The sequence below is a fragment of the Pteropus medius genome, unplaced genomic scaffold (assembly GCF_902729225.1).
Source record: "Pteropus medius unplaced genomic scaffold, Ma_sr-lr_union100, whole genome shotgun sequence".
Taxonomy (NCBI): Eukaryota; Metazoa; Chordata; class Mammalia; order Chiroptera; family Pteropodidae; genus Pteropus; species Pteropus medius.
Window position 1 is genome coordinate 38169597 of NW_024351730.1, and position 16301 is coordinate 38185897.

Genomic DNA, 16301 nt, shown 5'->3' on the forward strand with positions numbered 1-16301 from the left:
CTTTTAAAACGAATTACATCTGTACAGAATATTTCCGATAGGTTTAATAAGATTAGCTCTAGGGTCTCAGTAAAATTCATTACCTTAGTTGGTGATTTTATTTACTTCTGATAGTTTTCTGAGTTCATGATCACAGCATATTTGCTGATCATTGGTTAATTAAAAATCAAGGTGTGGTTACTGGCCTTTAATAGTAAGCTACAATCTTTTCTGTGCCCTTCTAGGGTGCTATGGGATGGTGTAGGGAAACGTGATGCAGTTCCCACAAAGAAGCTCTTTTCTCTGTTGCATAGAAAGAACTATGGCCATGTCAGCAAATTCATCTCCTAAAAGTGTAGTTGGATCTGCTCCTTCTTGTTCTACAGCATTGGATATGGGGAGTTCTTCACTCTACAAGACTTACCCAGTTGAGTCTACTTTATCATAATTTGGATTTTAAAAAATCAAGTGCTTTATTGCATCACTTAAAAATTTTATCTCTCAAACCAACATTTACAAAGTCCTGTTACTTGTAAATAGTATGATCAGGTAATAAACTTTCCATTAGACTGAGGATTTTTAAATGAAATAATTAATAGATGAGAAAAGTTGGGATTTTTAAAGTGCTTATTGGATTTAGTCCAAAGTACAACTTCTAAAAACCTGTATATATAGTCTCTTTAGAGTTTATTTAGATGCACTTTTAGGGGGTGAAATTTGTTGTCTTGGTTTTTGTTTTTAGCCATGTTTAGAATTGGACAAGCAATTTTGTTATACTGGCCGGGCATCATGGCTGCTTAGTATATAGAAATTTAAAGTAGTTTCCTTGCCTCGGGAAAAAATTTATTAGCACAGAGGAAAATGTTAGACTATGCTGATAAGTTATCGTGCTTTCTCTTAACAAATTCTTTGTAGCAAAGTTTACTTTGAAGTAAAATGAATGTTAACTGTTTATTTTCCTTTTACAAATTTATACAAATTAGAAGAAAAATTGCCTTTTAGAGATAATGGAAATATAGACATATAACTCCTCGTTAACATTATGATCTTTGCAGGGAAAAATAAAATTTCTCATGTGTCTCAAAACCATTACATTCATTATCTTTATTTTAAAAATGTGAAAACTAAAATTACCTAAAGTTAAAATATATAATGAGAGTAAAGAGAGAAAACTTCATTTTGTATCCTGTTTTATTCCTACAAAGATGTACCCAACTCTCAAGCTTTACCAATTTATCTAAAACTTATCAGCTTTAAACTGTTTTAATTGAAAAGATTTTTCAGATGTTCAGTATAAAATATGCGTAATCATGTATGTTCTGTCTTTTCTGGACTAAATCTAACAGGGTTCTTCTGATCTTGTTCTCCCTCAGTTTGACAGGATGATTCCCTGTCCTCTTCCTAAACAGTTGGCTATGAAACCATTTGACACTGGTCTGAATGCAAAGCAGTACTGCAGATGTGGTTTGACTAACTCCAAGTACTATGATACAAATATTTCAGAAGTTTGGATACTAGTATTAGCACAAGACAATGTTGTGGTAGTATTTTCAGTAGCCATGTCACACTTAAGGGATGTAACTTTTGGTCAACTAGTATCCCTAATCTGTTTCATATGAATTATTTCAAACCAGTCTGTCTAGCTCTGTATTTCTGCATTTTAAACTCAAATTTAGCATGTCATATGTACTCCTGTTGTTTCTGTTTCAAGACTTTCTTACCTTTCAAAATTATTTCATTTCTTTTTATAAGTTTCTCTGATCAGAGATTTAAACCCAATTTAATTTTCATTTAGAAAAGAAATCGTAGTAACTCTGGATGGACACACACACACACACACACACACACACACACACACATCTAATAAAACAAATAACTTCAAAGCAATGTTCTGCCTCATTTACTTTCATGATCTCAGAAAATTTTTAAATAATTTTTTCTTGGAGGTAAGAAAACTTTCAGTTTAAAGATATTTATAGTCCCCTATTGAGAAGAGAGTACTTAACTAATTCAGAATGCCTGGTCTGTAGTCCTTACTATTTGGGTAACCCTGGCAAATTATGCATTCTACCTATGCAGGCATGAAAATCTTAGAAAACTATAGAATATCAAAATAAATGAGGTATGATTAGATAGTACCTAAATATTAGAGCCTCCTAGAAAAAGATCACAGCTGCCCCATTTTAAAAATTAGTCATAACAAGTGAATTGGATTTAAAAGTCTTTGTCCAAACTACATTTTCATTGATCCTTTTATATTCAGAAAAGGGAATCTGATAGGCAGCACTATTGTGATACTTAGCAACAGAAAATTGCTTTTAATTTAGCTAAATCTAGCAGAGGAGCAAATACACATAGAGAAATACTTTAAAACAAAGATTTTAATATAACAAAGTTATTTAATGTCCTGATCAAAACAGCTACCAGAGCTGCATTTTATTATGGATGAAATAATTTTATTTGGATGAAAAAATTATATGTAGTAGATGCTTCTCAAAATTTCCTCATTTCTTTTTATAAGTTTTATGTTTAGCGAAGAATTTTAATAGACTTGTTTCTCAACATGTGTTGGTAATGGAGAAATTCGGTAATTTTTCTGTGTTAAGAATATTTCTTGGCTCTTTGTGATTTACATTGGGATAGCATGTTGGCACTTGGATACATTTATAAGTGATGTAATACGCCTGTCTCATCAAGTTTCATCATTTTCATGGAATGTGAACCTTATGCATGTGGGGTGACTGAGACATTGTAAAGTACTCAAAAATAATAGAAAACTCAGTTTTGACCACAGAGTGAGTGGGTCAGAGAGAGAATTCTTTCATGTTTACTGTTTAGTGGTTAGGGGCTAACAGCTGGATCAGACCTAGGTTGGATGCTGGCTGTGCCACTGCACACATGGATTTAAATAGCTATGTGACCTTGGACAGGTTACTTCATTGAGTCCCAGGGAACTTCTCGCCTGTGAAATGGGAATAAGAATAGTATCTACTTTATAATGTAGATTAAATGAAGTAATAATGCATGTAAAGCCCATAGTGTAGTATCTCAAATATGATAAACATTTCAATACTAGCATTTATTGTCACCACTACTGTAGTAGAAAGAATTTATTTGTATCTGGAAGTTAAAATATCTTTGATAATATGTTGTATTATTATTTTTGTAGTGGCATCGAAATTATTTTGGCCAAGAAGGAAGACATTTTAAAAACTGAATAGTAAAGACTTCAGCAATACTGCTGATTTTTTCCTACCTATACTTTTAATTTTTTTCTAATGAGAAATGTTTTATAGATTGCCTACCCCGCAATTGAAACATAGATTCTGATTTTAAATGGCTATCATTCTACCCTACCTTTTTACTCCTGTTCTAATTAAGGTTTCTTGATTTCAGAATCTGACCCCTTAACCATTGATTACTGCCATAGCTATGTCCAGACCCCTCCCCTCCTTGTAGGCAGATAGAACATGTGTAACAGGAAATTAAAGGGTCAGGTTAAAAGCTGGGGAATGGGAGGCATGGCCTTGTCCTAGATTTGCATGTTAAATGGAGTGTTTGCTGTCCTTATGAGTGTGAGAATAGCTTACAAGTGAAATAGACTTCCTGAGTTAAAACTTTAGCCATACACTTTGTAGCTAAGCAACAGTCAAGCAAATTAGTAAGCCTCACGTTTTTTCATGTTAAAATGATTATATCAGCTACCTTTATAGGATGTTGAAAGGTTAAACGAGGTGATATTTGAAAATATCTTTGTATACCTACATATAATAGATGTCATTAAATAACTGCTATTAGTTTTTAAACACTTGAACTTTTAGAAAACACTGTCGCTTTCATCCATTATAAACCCCCATATTTACCTTCTAAACAAGTTATTCTCAAGGGTTGTCTATTTACTAGGTTGCAAATTATATAAGATTTTTGACACTTGTCTGCTGCTTTCTACTTATTGAGTTTGTTGATGTCTCTCAAATTTACATTTCTACATAGTTCAAACATAAATACATACATGCTTCAGAATTATATGTACCACTGACATTAGAGGTGATTGGCATCCATTCAGAAAGTGTTTATTATTTATTAAATCAGCCTGGCAAAGTAGCAAATTATGCTTTCATTTTTGTCCTGTTTAAGTTCCATAATGTGTTAAAATTGAAATGAGTACAATACAATTTTCTAGTATAAATAATAGCTTAGTAATATGTTATAGTTAATACCCTGATCACTTTTGGAATTAAGTTAATTTGGTGGCATTACATTATGACCGAATATGGGAATTTTTTTTTTTTATCCTTATTACCAGAAGAAATAAATCAACAAATACAGAATAAAATTTGACAAGATGAAAAAAATATTATGTTTTGGGCTCATTTTCTTACGTATAAATATCTCATAACAGTAAGTTAAAAGGTAAGACTAGACCTAGGTATTTCAGTTTTGTGTGTATTGTAAACCTAAACCTCATGTCAGAAACTAGTAGTGAAAACTAATAGTATAAATCTTTAATAATTATTAACTCTCTCTTTATCAGTTTATCACTCAAGCCCTATCAGAAGGTTGGTTTGAATTGGTTGGCATTGGTACATAAACATGGACTTAATGGCATTTTGGCAGATGAAATGGTAAGTAGTACTCTATTTCTAGGATTTGTCATTAAAAGGCATCCTTGCTGTCATTTAAAAATGAAAATTTCCTTTGACTCTGTAGTTTACTGCTCTCACCTCAGTATCTTTAACCCCTTTTACCCTTCCCAATTTTCTGTTTCCTTGTTTTAGCTCTAGCCTCTTCACTAGCCCCCAATACAAAGAGGTTTCTTGTCTATCTGATTATCAAATTAATAAGTATGTCTAATATATACGTATATATATGTAAAATACTAAATGAGATTGTACTGTATTTGCTTTTCTGTAGCTGCCCTTAAAATTTCTCATAGATACCTCTTTGTCAGTAAATAAATTCACACATTTATCAGCAACATTGTCAACATCATTTTAGCCATTTTATTTGTATTAGATATCTCTCGAGTTTCTGTTCTTTTCCAAATCACATTTGCTTGAACTAAACTTGGGAAGTTTATTACAGCCAATAGTTCAGATATTGTCACATAGAAACTTGACATTTAACCTTACCTACCTTCTTACAGCTATACTTTTTTTAAAAAGTGTTTATTAAAAATGAATCATGTTCAGTGGAGAAAATGTTAATTGAATACATACATGTTACATTGTTTATTAGATTTCCAAAATAAAAATTAACAGTGACAGTGATTTCTGTTCTCTGGTTAGCGTCTCGTAATCTTTAGTACTATGACTATTTCCATACATCATATTACCATTAAAGCAAAGATGCTCTTTGTCTGATAGAAAAGTGAAGAATATATACAAGATTTCTGAATAGTTACAGAAATTAGATACAGAATGTAGAACATTACACTTGTAGGAAAACTAGACTTGGGAATCAAATTTGGGTTTTGTGTCCCAATTTTGTTTTTCATGGGCTGTTTGCTCCTTACCAAATAACCTAATCTCTCAGAGCCAATATTAACACAATGTAGGTAATTTCTATATTGAGATTATATTTGGTATCAAATGAGGTATATTATGTGAAATTTTCTGTAACCTATAAAGGACAATATTTATGATAAGTTAATGTCTTAGTCTGCTAAGTTTGCTATAACAATATCAAAAACTGGGTGGCTTTAAGAACAAATTAATTTCTGGAAGTTCTGGAAGCTAAATGTCTAAGATCAAGGTGTTGGCAAGATTGATTTTCTCCTGAGGCCACTCTGAAATTTGTAGATGGCCACCTTTTTGCTGTGTGTCTTCACATGGCTTTTTCTCTTGTGTGCATACATCCTTAGTGTTTCTCTTCTTTTAAGATGAGGATTGGGTCCCTACCCTTGTGGTCTCATTTAACCTTAATTACCTCCTTAAAGACCCTATCTTGGAAATAGTCACATTGGGAGTTGGGGTTTTAACACATGAATTTGGGAGGGAGGATTCAGTTCTTAACAGATGGTAATATTTAGCTCCCCTGAGGAGCTAAACCTCCTCAGTAACCTTAAAACAAAACAGAACAAAAACTCACTTTATTGATGTATAATTTACTTGCAGTAAAATGCACAAATGTTCAGTTTAGTGACTTTTTACATATATGATCACCCATGTGACCTCCTCCCAGATCAACATTTTCATCATCCCAGAAAGTTCCCTCATGCTTTTTTTCAATCATTACCACTACCATTTTGATACCTATGACCATGATAATTTTTTCTGAATTTGAACTTTATATAAATAGAACATTGAGTATTACTGTTTGTTTCTGCATTTTTTGATGCAACGCCATTACTGAGATTCATCTGTGTTTTTATATGTATTAGTAGGTTTGTTGGGGTTTTTTGCCATTTAGTAGTCCATGGTATAAATATGTTACAACTTGTTTAGCCATTCTCCTGTTGATGAAAATTTAGGTTAGTTCCAGGTTTTGGCTGTTACAATAAAACTGTAAACATTCTTACTGAAGTCTTTTTGTGGACATATGCTCTCATATCTCTTGAATATATTCTTAAGAGTGGAATTGTCTAGTAATAGTATAGGCTTATGTTCACCTCCAGTTAGTCATTGGAACATGGACCTCAATCCATGCATTATGTATTAAATATTGCTTTATATAAACAGTTACCAAAATTACATCCTTTACGTGCAAGGCAAAGGTCTTTGTATATTAATGTATGTCACATTAATTAACAGTTATTATACATTTTGCTCATTAAACTAAGTTGAAGTTTCATTTGGAGATTTGCTTTATCTGCCATTGAAAAATGAAAACATAGTGGCAATTCTTATAAAAGTTGCATGTGGGGAATCAAATAAAACTGGAAATATTTTCTTTTCCTTTTGTATTTCTTAATATTTGGGGGTTTTTGTTTGTTTGTTTTTACATTTCATATATTGTGTTTTGAACTTTTATTTTTAGGGCCTAGGAAAAACTATTCAAGCCATTGCATTCCTGGCATACCTGTATCAGGAGAATAATAAAGGTCCTCATTTGATTGTTGTTCCAGCATCAACTATAGGTATGTGATACTGTGGACAACCATACTTGACTGTATACTATTTTACATAGGGAGGAGAAAAGCTGTGTGTGTGTGATTTCTTAGTATGTATGTGACTGTTCTAGAAGTCTTTTTTAAAGAAAATAACTCAGATATGTCAATTATTATAGATCAAGAACCGTTTGATAAGATTGTTTTGTTTTCTTGTAAATTGTTTTAATGAGTAACTGAAAGAAACTAAGTTCGTTTAAATTTATAATTAGACATTTACTGAGTCAAAGTATGCACTTTATCCCCACTCAAATTACTATCTCATTCTCGTTCAGTTCATTGGATGTTGAATAGAGTATGAGAATGTATGTATGTATGAATGTAACCCAAAAAAATGTCTCTTTAAATTAGCAATTAGTAGTCATCTATAATATAAAAAATGGTTCTCTGCCTTTTATTTTGATGCTACCTCAAGACCTCGAAATCGTAGTAATCATCAGGAGTAAAATTGTGAACGGTCTGTGATTTTTAAAATCACCTTGTATTATTTTATAAAAATAATTTTTGGGCAAAACTTGTTAAACTTTATAAAGTGTTCATTTTACTGCATACAGATACCTTGTTTTAGCAGATACAAGTTAATATCTCTTTTGTTTCATAGATAACTGGTTAAGGGAAGTTAATTTATGGTGCCCCACTTTAAAGGTGCTCTGTTACTATGGTAAGAATATGTCCTTTTGCTTTTAACTTTGGAAATTTCTTTAGAGTCCTAACATGTACAAATAAGTACAATAAGTAAAATCAATAAGTATATATTACTTTTAAATTCTAGGTTCTCAAGAAGAACGTAAACAGATAAGATATAACATTCATAGTAAATATGAAGAATACAATGTAATTGTGACCACGTAAGTATTGAGAAAAAAAATTTTGGGGGAAGAAGTTTTGTGCAGCCCTCGAAGTTTTAAAAAAGATTTTAAAAATATTATTAGTACTATAAAGGAAAGTATGCTAAGAACTGTGCAACTAAAGTAATGGAAGAACTTACGATGAGGATTCAGGCATTTTTCAGTTTGGTGTATAACACCAAGATAGCAGTTTTTTGCTAGTACCTCAGGTGACTCACTGACAGTGATTATAAAAAGGTTATGTCCACTATCATAACATTCTTCAGTTAAAGTAACATTTGAATTCATACAACTCAATAACAAAGAAAGAATCAAAAGTGGGCAGAGAACATGAAAAGACATTTCTCTGAAGAAGACACACAGATGGCCAACAGACATATGAAAAGAAGCTCAACATCACTAATCATCAGAGAAATGCAAACTAAAACCACAATGATATACCACTTCACACCAGTCAGAATGGCTGTTATCAAAAAATCAACAAATAACATGTTTGGCGAGGATGTGGAGAAAAAGAGACCCTCAGAACTGCAAATTGGTGCAGCTCCTATGAAAAATAGTATGGAGATACCTCAAAAAAACTGAAAGATCTATTCTGTGACTCATAAATTCCACTTCTGGGTATTTATCCAAAGAAAAAACATTTAATACAAAAAGATGTACACCTATGTTCATCGTAGCATTGTTTACAATAGCCAAGATATGGACGCAACCTAGGTGTCTATTGATAAGTAAATGGATAAAAAAAATGTGGTTTACATGTACAATGGAATATTATGCAGTAATATTAAATAATGAAATCCTGCCATTTGCAACAACACGTATGGACTTAAAGGATCCTGTTTATTTCACTATGCTAAGTGAAATCAGAGAAACATAAATACCATATGGTTTCACTTATATGTGGAATCTGAAAAACAAAAGCAGACTCAAACAGTCCAAAGGGGTAGGGGGATGGGTTAAAAAGGGTGAAGGAAGATATAAATAATAATGTGATAAGTTCGCATGGTGACAGTTGATTACTAGAATTAGTTAATCACATTGTTAGGTATAAAAATGTTGAATCACTGTTGTACACCTGAAACTAATATAACTAATACAGTATTATATACCAACTATTCTTAAATAGTTTCCTTTAAAAAAAAAAAAGGCATTTTTAAAAGTAATTATAAAGTAACATTTAAAGTATTCCATCAAGATGGTTTTTAATATTTCTAACTTATAAATAAGAATAGTAAATACATGAAATATCACTCTCTAAAAAATTAAAGTTAGAATAGAAATTGGGATGGAAAATAGAACTGAATAACTTAATCATTACTTAGTAGCTATTTGACATAAATATCAGAGAACTTAATTCCCTCATGTTGGGTTTATTATATAGGTTATTTCAAGTTTCATATTAACTGTCAGTATTTGATTATTATTTCTCTCCACCACTTCTGTAGGAGGCCATGATTAAAAGAATGCATTCAAAATTCTTAATAAAATGTACTCCATTTGTATATATAGTGTTGTACTACTAGCCACTCTTAACTGTTAATTCTTAGATTTCTTCTACTAATTTAATACAGTAGTGTTATGTTCTCTACAGAAACATCTTAGCTTAATGTTCTTTTTTTTGTTATTTCTTAAAATATAACAGTTCCTGAAGCAAAGAGTATACCAAGTGCAGATTACATAAATTGTAGTAAAGTTGGCCTCTTTTTAGGTGTGTAGAAGTTGATTACATTATAACATTTAAATTTTCTTTTAACTACACGTGGCAGCTTTCATAACTTGGTTACATGTACATCATTAATTATTAGATACAAGTACATCAGTATTTGAGTACTAACTGTGTCTTAGTGGTATCTTTTACATACTGGCTATTAAAAATGTATAAATAAAAATAAGTTTACAAAGCATTAAATATGACTAGCGCCCAGGCCCTTAAAGGTATAACTTCAGAAATTTTCTATTCTTTTCTTTTTTTTTTTTGGTGACAGGTATAATTGTGCAATCAGCAGTTCTGATGATCGCAGTCTCTTTCGGCGACTAAAACTTAATTACGCAATTTTCGATGAGGGCCATATGCTGAAGAATATGGGCTCCATTCGCTACCAGCACCTTATGACAATTAATGTAAGAGAGTGTTTTGTGAATGTTTCTAATTATAAAATTTTAAATTATATATTTCAATGTATATAGTATTTTATATCAGGGTCTGCAAACTTTTTCTGTAACGGGCCAAATAGGAACTATTTCATACTTTGTGAGCCATTTGGCCTCTTTTACTTGTTCTTTGCTATTTTCTGTAACCCATTAAAGATGAAAAAGTGATTTGTAGTTCATGAACCTCATTTACTCTCCCCTGTCCTGTATGAAAAACTGTATGAATATCAAATTTAATCTACTTTCATTACCTCATAAAAGTAATCTGAGGATGTAAGTTACCTACTTATAAAATGAAACCATTAGTTTTATTCATTCTACCTTAAAGCACAATAGATGATAATTTTTCTAAATTGCTAATCTTCGATCACAGTGTCGCATTATTAATAATGGTTTTAAATTTTTTCTCTTCCACTGAGGAGGGTAGACAAAGAAGGGTGTGACTCTAATTTTTTTTTTAAAGTAATTTTAACTTTACTTTCATTCACAGGCAAATAACCGTTTGCTGCTCACAGGCACGCCTGTACAGAATAATCTGTTAGAACTCATGTCACTGTTGAATTTTGTTATGCCACACATGTTTAGTAGTAGCACCAGTGAAATACGAAGAATGTTTTCTTCTAAGACAGTAAGCATAAATGTACATTTTTTCCCAAATGTTACTTTGTGTTTTACCTGGGTCATTTTTCTATTTTGTCTTTTTCTTGTTTTCATGGTGCATACACACTATGAAATAAATTTTAGCAGTTGATAGATGAATTAGGTAGTCAGCCAGAATACAACGGGAAATGAATTAGACTTCCGAAATTACTGTCTAAAAGTTCTGGTCTTTAAAATATCTTAATTTTCTGAAGAGTGGCAATTTTAAATCAGTGGAAAGCTGAGATATGTAATATGTAAGGAAAATCTCTGATCATTGTGTCTTTATTAAAATTAGGTAAATCAGTAGCATTTATTTATAGGTAAACTGTAGAACTGGGCAAAAGTTGAATATCCTATACTGAACATATGCTTTGAAATAAAAGTTCATAAATACAAAAGTACTTTCTAAAAGTTACAGTAAAGAATTCCTATTTAGAAGAAAATCTTATTTTCTCCCTGTTGCTTAGAAAAAGCACAGTATACTCTTCAAGAACTCCCATATTTTCTAGTACAGCAGTGTTTATATAGATTCTTAACTTTCTCCCATATCACATATAGTTTGTGATACTCTTCCACTGCAAATTAACTGCCCTTTAAACTTTTACTAATGTATTCTTTCCCACTTGTTGTCCTAGCAGATCAGAGAATATAGAGGTCTCCTTCACATTTTAGAATAAAATTCTGCTTCTTTAATTCTCTAAAATGAACAGGTTTTAGATAGAACTGTCCTCATCTTTGGAGGGTGGGGAGTGGTGGAAACTGAACTTTATTCAGTGCAAACAGCCCAAGTGTGATACAGCATAGCTGTGAAAACAGCGTGGTTGTGGAACAGCTCAGTAGTTACAGCTCAGTTATGAAGCAGCATAGCATGGCTGCGAGATGCCCTGGGACGAGGCTCATGTCTGGCTGGACACCTCTGCTCTGGTCGGCCCACTCCAGTGGGATGTCATCAGTGGAGTGTCATCAGTGTTTCAGTTTCAGCTCCAGCCCAGGGGAATACAGTTCTGTCTTTGGTGAAAAGGAAATGTGCTCCAGCACTATCCCCATTTTTTAGACCACATGATTTGTATAACCTGTACTAGCTTTCTTTCAGGGCTGTTTTCCACAAATAAATATAAATTCTCTTCCCCTTTTCCTCTCCTCCCTCCCCTCTTCCTCTCTCTCTCATCCCCCTTACCTCTTCTCCCATGCCCCTTTTCTCTGTCTCTCTTTCTCATACATACTTTTCCATGAGAGTTCTGTAGGTAATCAGTAATGACTCATCAGTTAATGACTTCTGAAAACTAACTTAGTACAGTTCAATTTTATTACCTCAGCAGAATACATGATTACATCTTATGAAACCTGAAAGTACATATGGAGCTCTAAGAAGTAATTATAGCCCAGAATTCCATTGTGAAGTTCTAGCTAGAATGAATTGAGTTTCTGTGGAGGATAACTCATATTATAGTGAGGGAGATTTTCGTGTTGTATAATATTGTTGTGATCATTTAAATGAATAATTTCTAAAACGATGTTCCTATTTTACTTAGAAATCAGCAGATGAGCAAAGTATATATGAAAAGGAGAGAATAGCACACGCAAAACAAATTATAAAACCATTTATTCTCAGAAGAGTAAAAGATGAGGTAACTTATGTGCATTTTTTCATTATGATTGTTTTTTGAAAAATCTATTTTCCTCTTTGTTTGAATGATTTACTTAAACTGTTTTCCTTTCTCAGGTTCTCAAGCAGCTGCCCCCTAAGAAAGATCAAATTGAGTTGTGTACAATGTCAGAGGAACAGGAACAACTCTATTTGGGTCTTTTCAACAGATTGAAAAAATCTATCAATAACTTGGGTATAATCTGATTTTCACAATATTATATGAAAAATAATCCTGTATTGGGGCTGCATTTTGTTTAGTCATATTATAGTGGGATTTACTTTTAAAAAATTAGTCAGAATTTGAAGAAATAATTTTAAAACTCTTTGTTTGCATAAAGATATATTTCAACAAACAATTATCAGGTTTTATTTTTTTTTAATATGTACTCTTTGGATCACAGAAAAAAACACAGAAATGTGCAATGTCATGATGCAATTGAGAAAAATGGCCAATCATCCTTTATTACATCGCCAATACTACACAGCTGAAAAACTCAAGGAAATGTCTCAGCTTATGCTAAAGGTAAGGATTTCAGCTTGTGCTAACACTATGCTTTATTAACACTATTAAACATGAGATTAAACATGAGGCTAGAATTCAGACCATCGAACCTAATGAGCATATTAACCTTTCAACCACATATTTAAGGAAAACATTTTTAAGACAGATTTCAAGATAATTTTGCAACTATGGCCTTGGGGCCAATCAGTGTCTATTTTTATAAATAAAGTTTTATTCTAATACAGCCATACCCTTTTTGTCTCCATATTGTCTGAGATTGCTGTCTTAAAACAAGGGCAGAGTTGAATGGTTGCAAAACATCCCATTTCGCCTACAGAGCCTATCTGGCCCTTTACAAAAAAAAAAAAAAGTTACCAACTCTCACTCTAGACATCATAATATACTTCTTTATTTGTTTATTTCTACCAAAAAATTCCTCAGATTTTATGACTTGGGTAGTGAGTCGTTTTTCTCCAATTATTTTCTTCATTTTATTTCTTCCTGTTGTACTTTGTCTATAGTTTTAGCCATTATTCTTTATTTTTGCCTCATTCTCTCTTAGCACCTACCCTTATTTCTCCTTATAGGTCTTTGTGTTGAATGAACCACTTGTTTTAAAAAAATTTTTTAATATTATTTAAAACTTATAGAAAATTTCAAACTTGTAAATGTAGAGAGAATTGTGTAATGACATTCTCTGCACATATAACCTTCATACATTTTCTACAGTTATCTGGAATGACACCACTCCTTGTTTCTTATTTATTTGTTTATTTAAGTAGAGCTGGTATTTAGTGTTGTATTTGTTTCAGGTGTACAATAGAGTGATTTGACATTTTTAAACATTGCAATGTGATCACCCCACTAATTCTAATAACCTGTTACTATGCAAACTTATCACATTATTATTGACTATATTCACCTTCACCTTTTTTACCCATCTCCCTATCTCCCTCCCCTCTGTCAGCTATCCCTTTGGTCTCTGTTTCTGTGAGTCTGTTTTTGTTTTGTTTGTTCCTTTGTTTTATTTTTTTAGGTTCCAAATATCAGTGAAACAATATGATATTTGTCTTTCTCTGTTTGATTTATTTCACTTAGCATAATACCCTCTAGGTCCATCCATGTTGTTGCAAATGGCAAGCTTTTATTCATTTTATTGCTATGTAATATTCCATTGCACATATGTACCATATCTTCTTAATTCATTCATCTGTTGAGGATATTCAGGTTGCTCCCTATCTTGGCTATTATAAATAATGCTGCAGCGAACATAGAGGTGCATTTATCTTTTCGAATTGGTGTTTTCATTTTCTTTGGAATATACCCAGAAGTGGAATTACTGGGTTTTATGGCAGTTCTATTTTTAGTTTTTCGAGGCATCTCCATCCATTGGCTATTTGCAGTCCCATTAACAGTACACAGGATAACACTACTCTTGTTCCATCTAGATCCCTCCTCAGGATTATTTTGAACTAAATTCCCCACATTATTTCATCTGTACATATTTTAATATGTTAACTCTAAAATGTAAGTACTTTTCTCCCTTTATTTTACCTAAAAAATGAATATAAATTTTCTTTGCTAAATCTTTCACACTAAATGTTCTATGATTTAGATATTTTATCAGATGTGAACAATTTTATTAGATTGTTCTGATCATATTATAAATTATCTTCATTTTGAAGTGTGTGTATTGTTTTCTCTTGTTTTGCTTTGAGGAACCTACACATTGTGAAGCTAACCCTGACCTGATCTTTGAAGATATGGAGGTTATGACAGACTTTGAATTACATGTACTTTGTAAACAATATCGACACATTAATAACTTCCAGTTAGACATGGACTTGATTTTAGATTCTGGAAAATTCCGAGCTTTAGGACGCATCTTGTCTGAATTGAAACAGAAGGTATTAAAGAAGAATGTCACTCCTTTTATATTTTCCCAATAAGTTAAACTTCTTTAAAACAGTTCTGGCATGATTTAACTTTCTTAAAGTTTTAATCTATATTTTAATCTATTCTTTATTCTTGTAGAAACTAGTGTTTTGAAACTAGCAATTTTTGGATATGTAGTAATGTCCCCTTAGCTGCTCTTTCATTTTCCTTGGTTTTAGTTACCGACAGTCAAATGTGATCCTAAAATATTAAATGGAAAATTCCGGAAATAAGCAACTCTCAGTTTGATGATGAAATCTTGTGCTTTCCCATCCCTGTCCTGAATCACTGCTTTGTCCATATCTACATTGTATACACTATCTGCCCATTAGTCATTTAGTAGCCCTCTCAGTTATTAGATTGACTGTCACAATATCACAGTGCTTGTGTTCAGGTAACCCTTATTTTACTTATTAATGGCCACATTGTTCAGGAGTGGTGATGTTGGCAATTTGGACATGGCAAAGAGAAGCCGTAAAGTGCTGCCTTTAAGTGAAAAAGTACATATGTGTAGGGGAAAAAAAAGCAAAGTATGTATATATAAGGTTCAGTATTATGTTTTCAGGCATCCACTGGGGGTCTTGGAATGTATCCCCCATGGATAAGGGGAATCCACTGTATTTGAGCATATATTTTCCTGATTACTTTTCCTCTGTCAAGCCTCAAAAAGAAAAACAGAAATTAGTAGAATACATCTATATTGATGTTTTTAAAAAATCTTGTCATTATTTCATAGGTGACAATCTGTATGATTGCTTCAGAGTTAGTATTTTGAAGTTACTATGTTAAATGGTTATTTAATCCTACAATTTATGTGTGAAATAGCTTAAGTTTATAAGATCACAATCCAAGTAGTAGTATCCATGAACTGTCCTTAAAAATCAAAACTGAGAATTAAATTTTAGATCTGAAGTTTAGAAATTAAGGTAATTTACGTGTAATCTAAAATGAGAATTTTACCTTAGTTATGATTGCTTGATTTTTATTAAAGAAGCAGTTGATCATTAGATACTTATAATTTTACTTTCCATGTGTCTAATCCATATATGTATTTTCACAGGGTGATAGAGTTGTGTTATTTAGCCAGTTTACCATGATGCTGGATATTTTAGAGGTTCTCTTGAAACATCATCAGCATAGGTACCTCAGATTAGATGGAAAAACTCAGATTTCTGAAAGGTTGGTATACTTTAGTTTCAAAAACTCTCTCTATCCTCAAATAAGAGTAAATGTTTGAATTTTAAATATCTAGAGCATTTGATAGAATTGTTTTGCTTTGAGTCTTATGCATGGTTACTTCAAATTATTACTTTAAGATGCGGAGCATTTTCTGAATATCATATAAATATATTTTGAAACAGGTATTATGTACTTATCAGTATTTTTCCTTTTAAAATCATTCAAAATCTAAAGCACTTTATCTTTAAACTGAGATTGTTTTAAAATCTTGGGCTTCTCGTATTCTAAATGTAATTAAGTTTGGCT

The 16301-nt window shown here is 32.0% G+C and overlaps 1 protein-coding gene across 6 annotated transcripts in view; it reads left to right on the forward strand.

The window, feature by feature from the left end:
- SMARCAD1 (SNF2 related chromatin remodeling ATPase with DExD box 1) overlaps window positions 1-16301 on the forward strand; it is a 75267-nt gene that overhangs the window by 51837 nt on the left and 7129 nt on the right. For all 6 annotated transcript variants that reach the window (XM_039845725.1, XM_039845728.1, XM_039845726.1 and 3 more), the window contains exons 11-21: window positions 4514-4604; window positions 6958-7057; window positions 7689-7748; window positions 7860-7935; window positions 9924-10059; window positions 10580-10717; window positions 12264-12359; window positions 12455-12572; window positions 12781-12902; window positions 14600-14788; window positions 15877-15995. In XM_039845725.1, coding sequence (XP_039701659.1) covers window positions 4514-4604; window positions 6958-7057; window positions 7689-7748; window positions 7860-7935; window positions 9924-10059; window positions 10580-10717; window positions 12264-12359; window positions 12455-12572; window positions 12781-12902; window positions 14600-14788; window positions 15877-15995 — 1245 coding nt within the window. The remainder of the gene's footprint in view (window positions 1-4513; window positions 4605-6957; window positions 7058-7688; window positions 7749-7859; window positions 7936-9923; window positions 10060-10579; window positions 10718-12263; window positions 12360-12454; window positions 12573-12780; window positions 12903-14599; window positions 14789-15876; window positions 15996-16301) is intronic.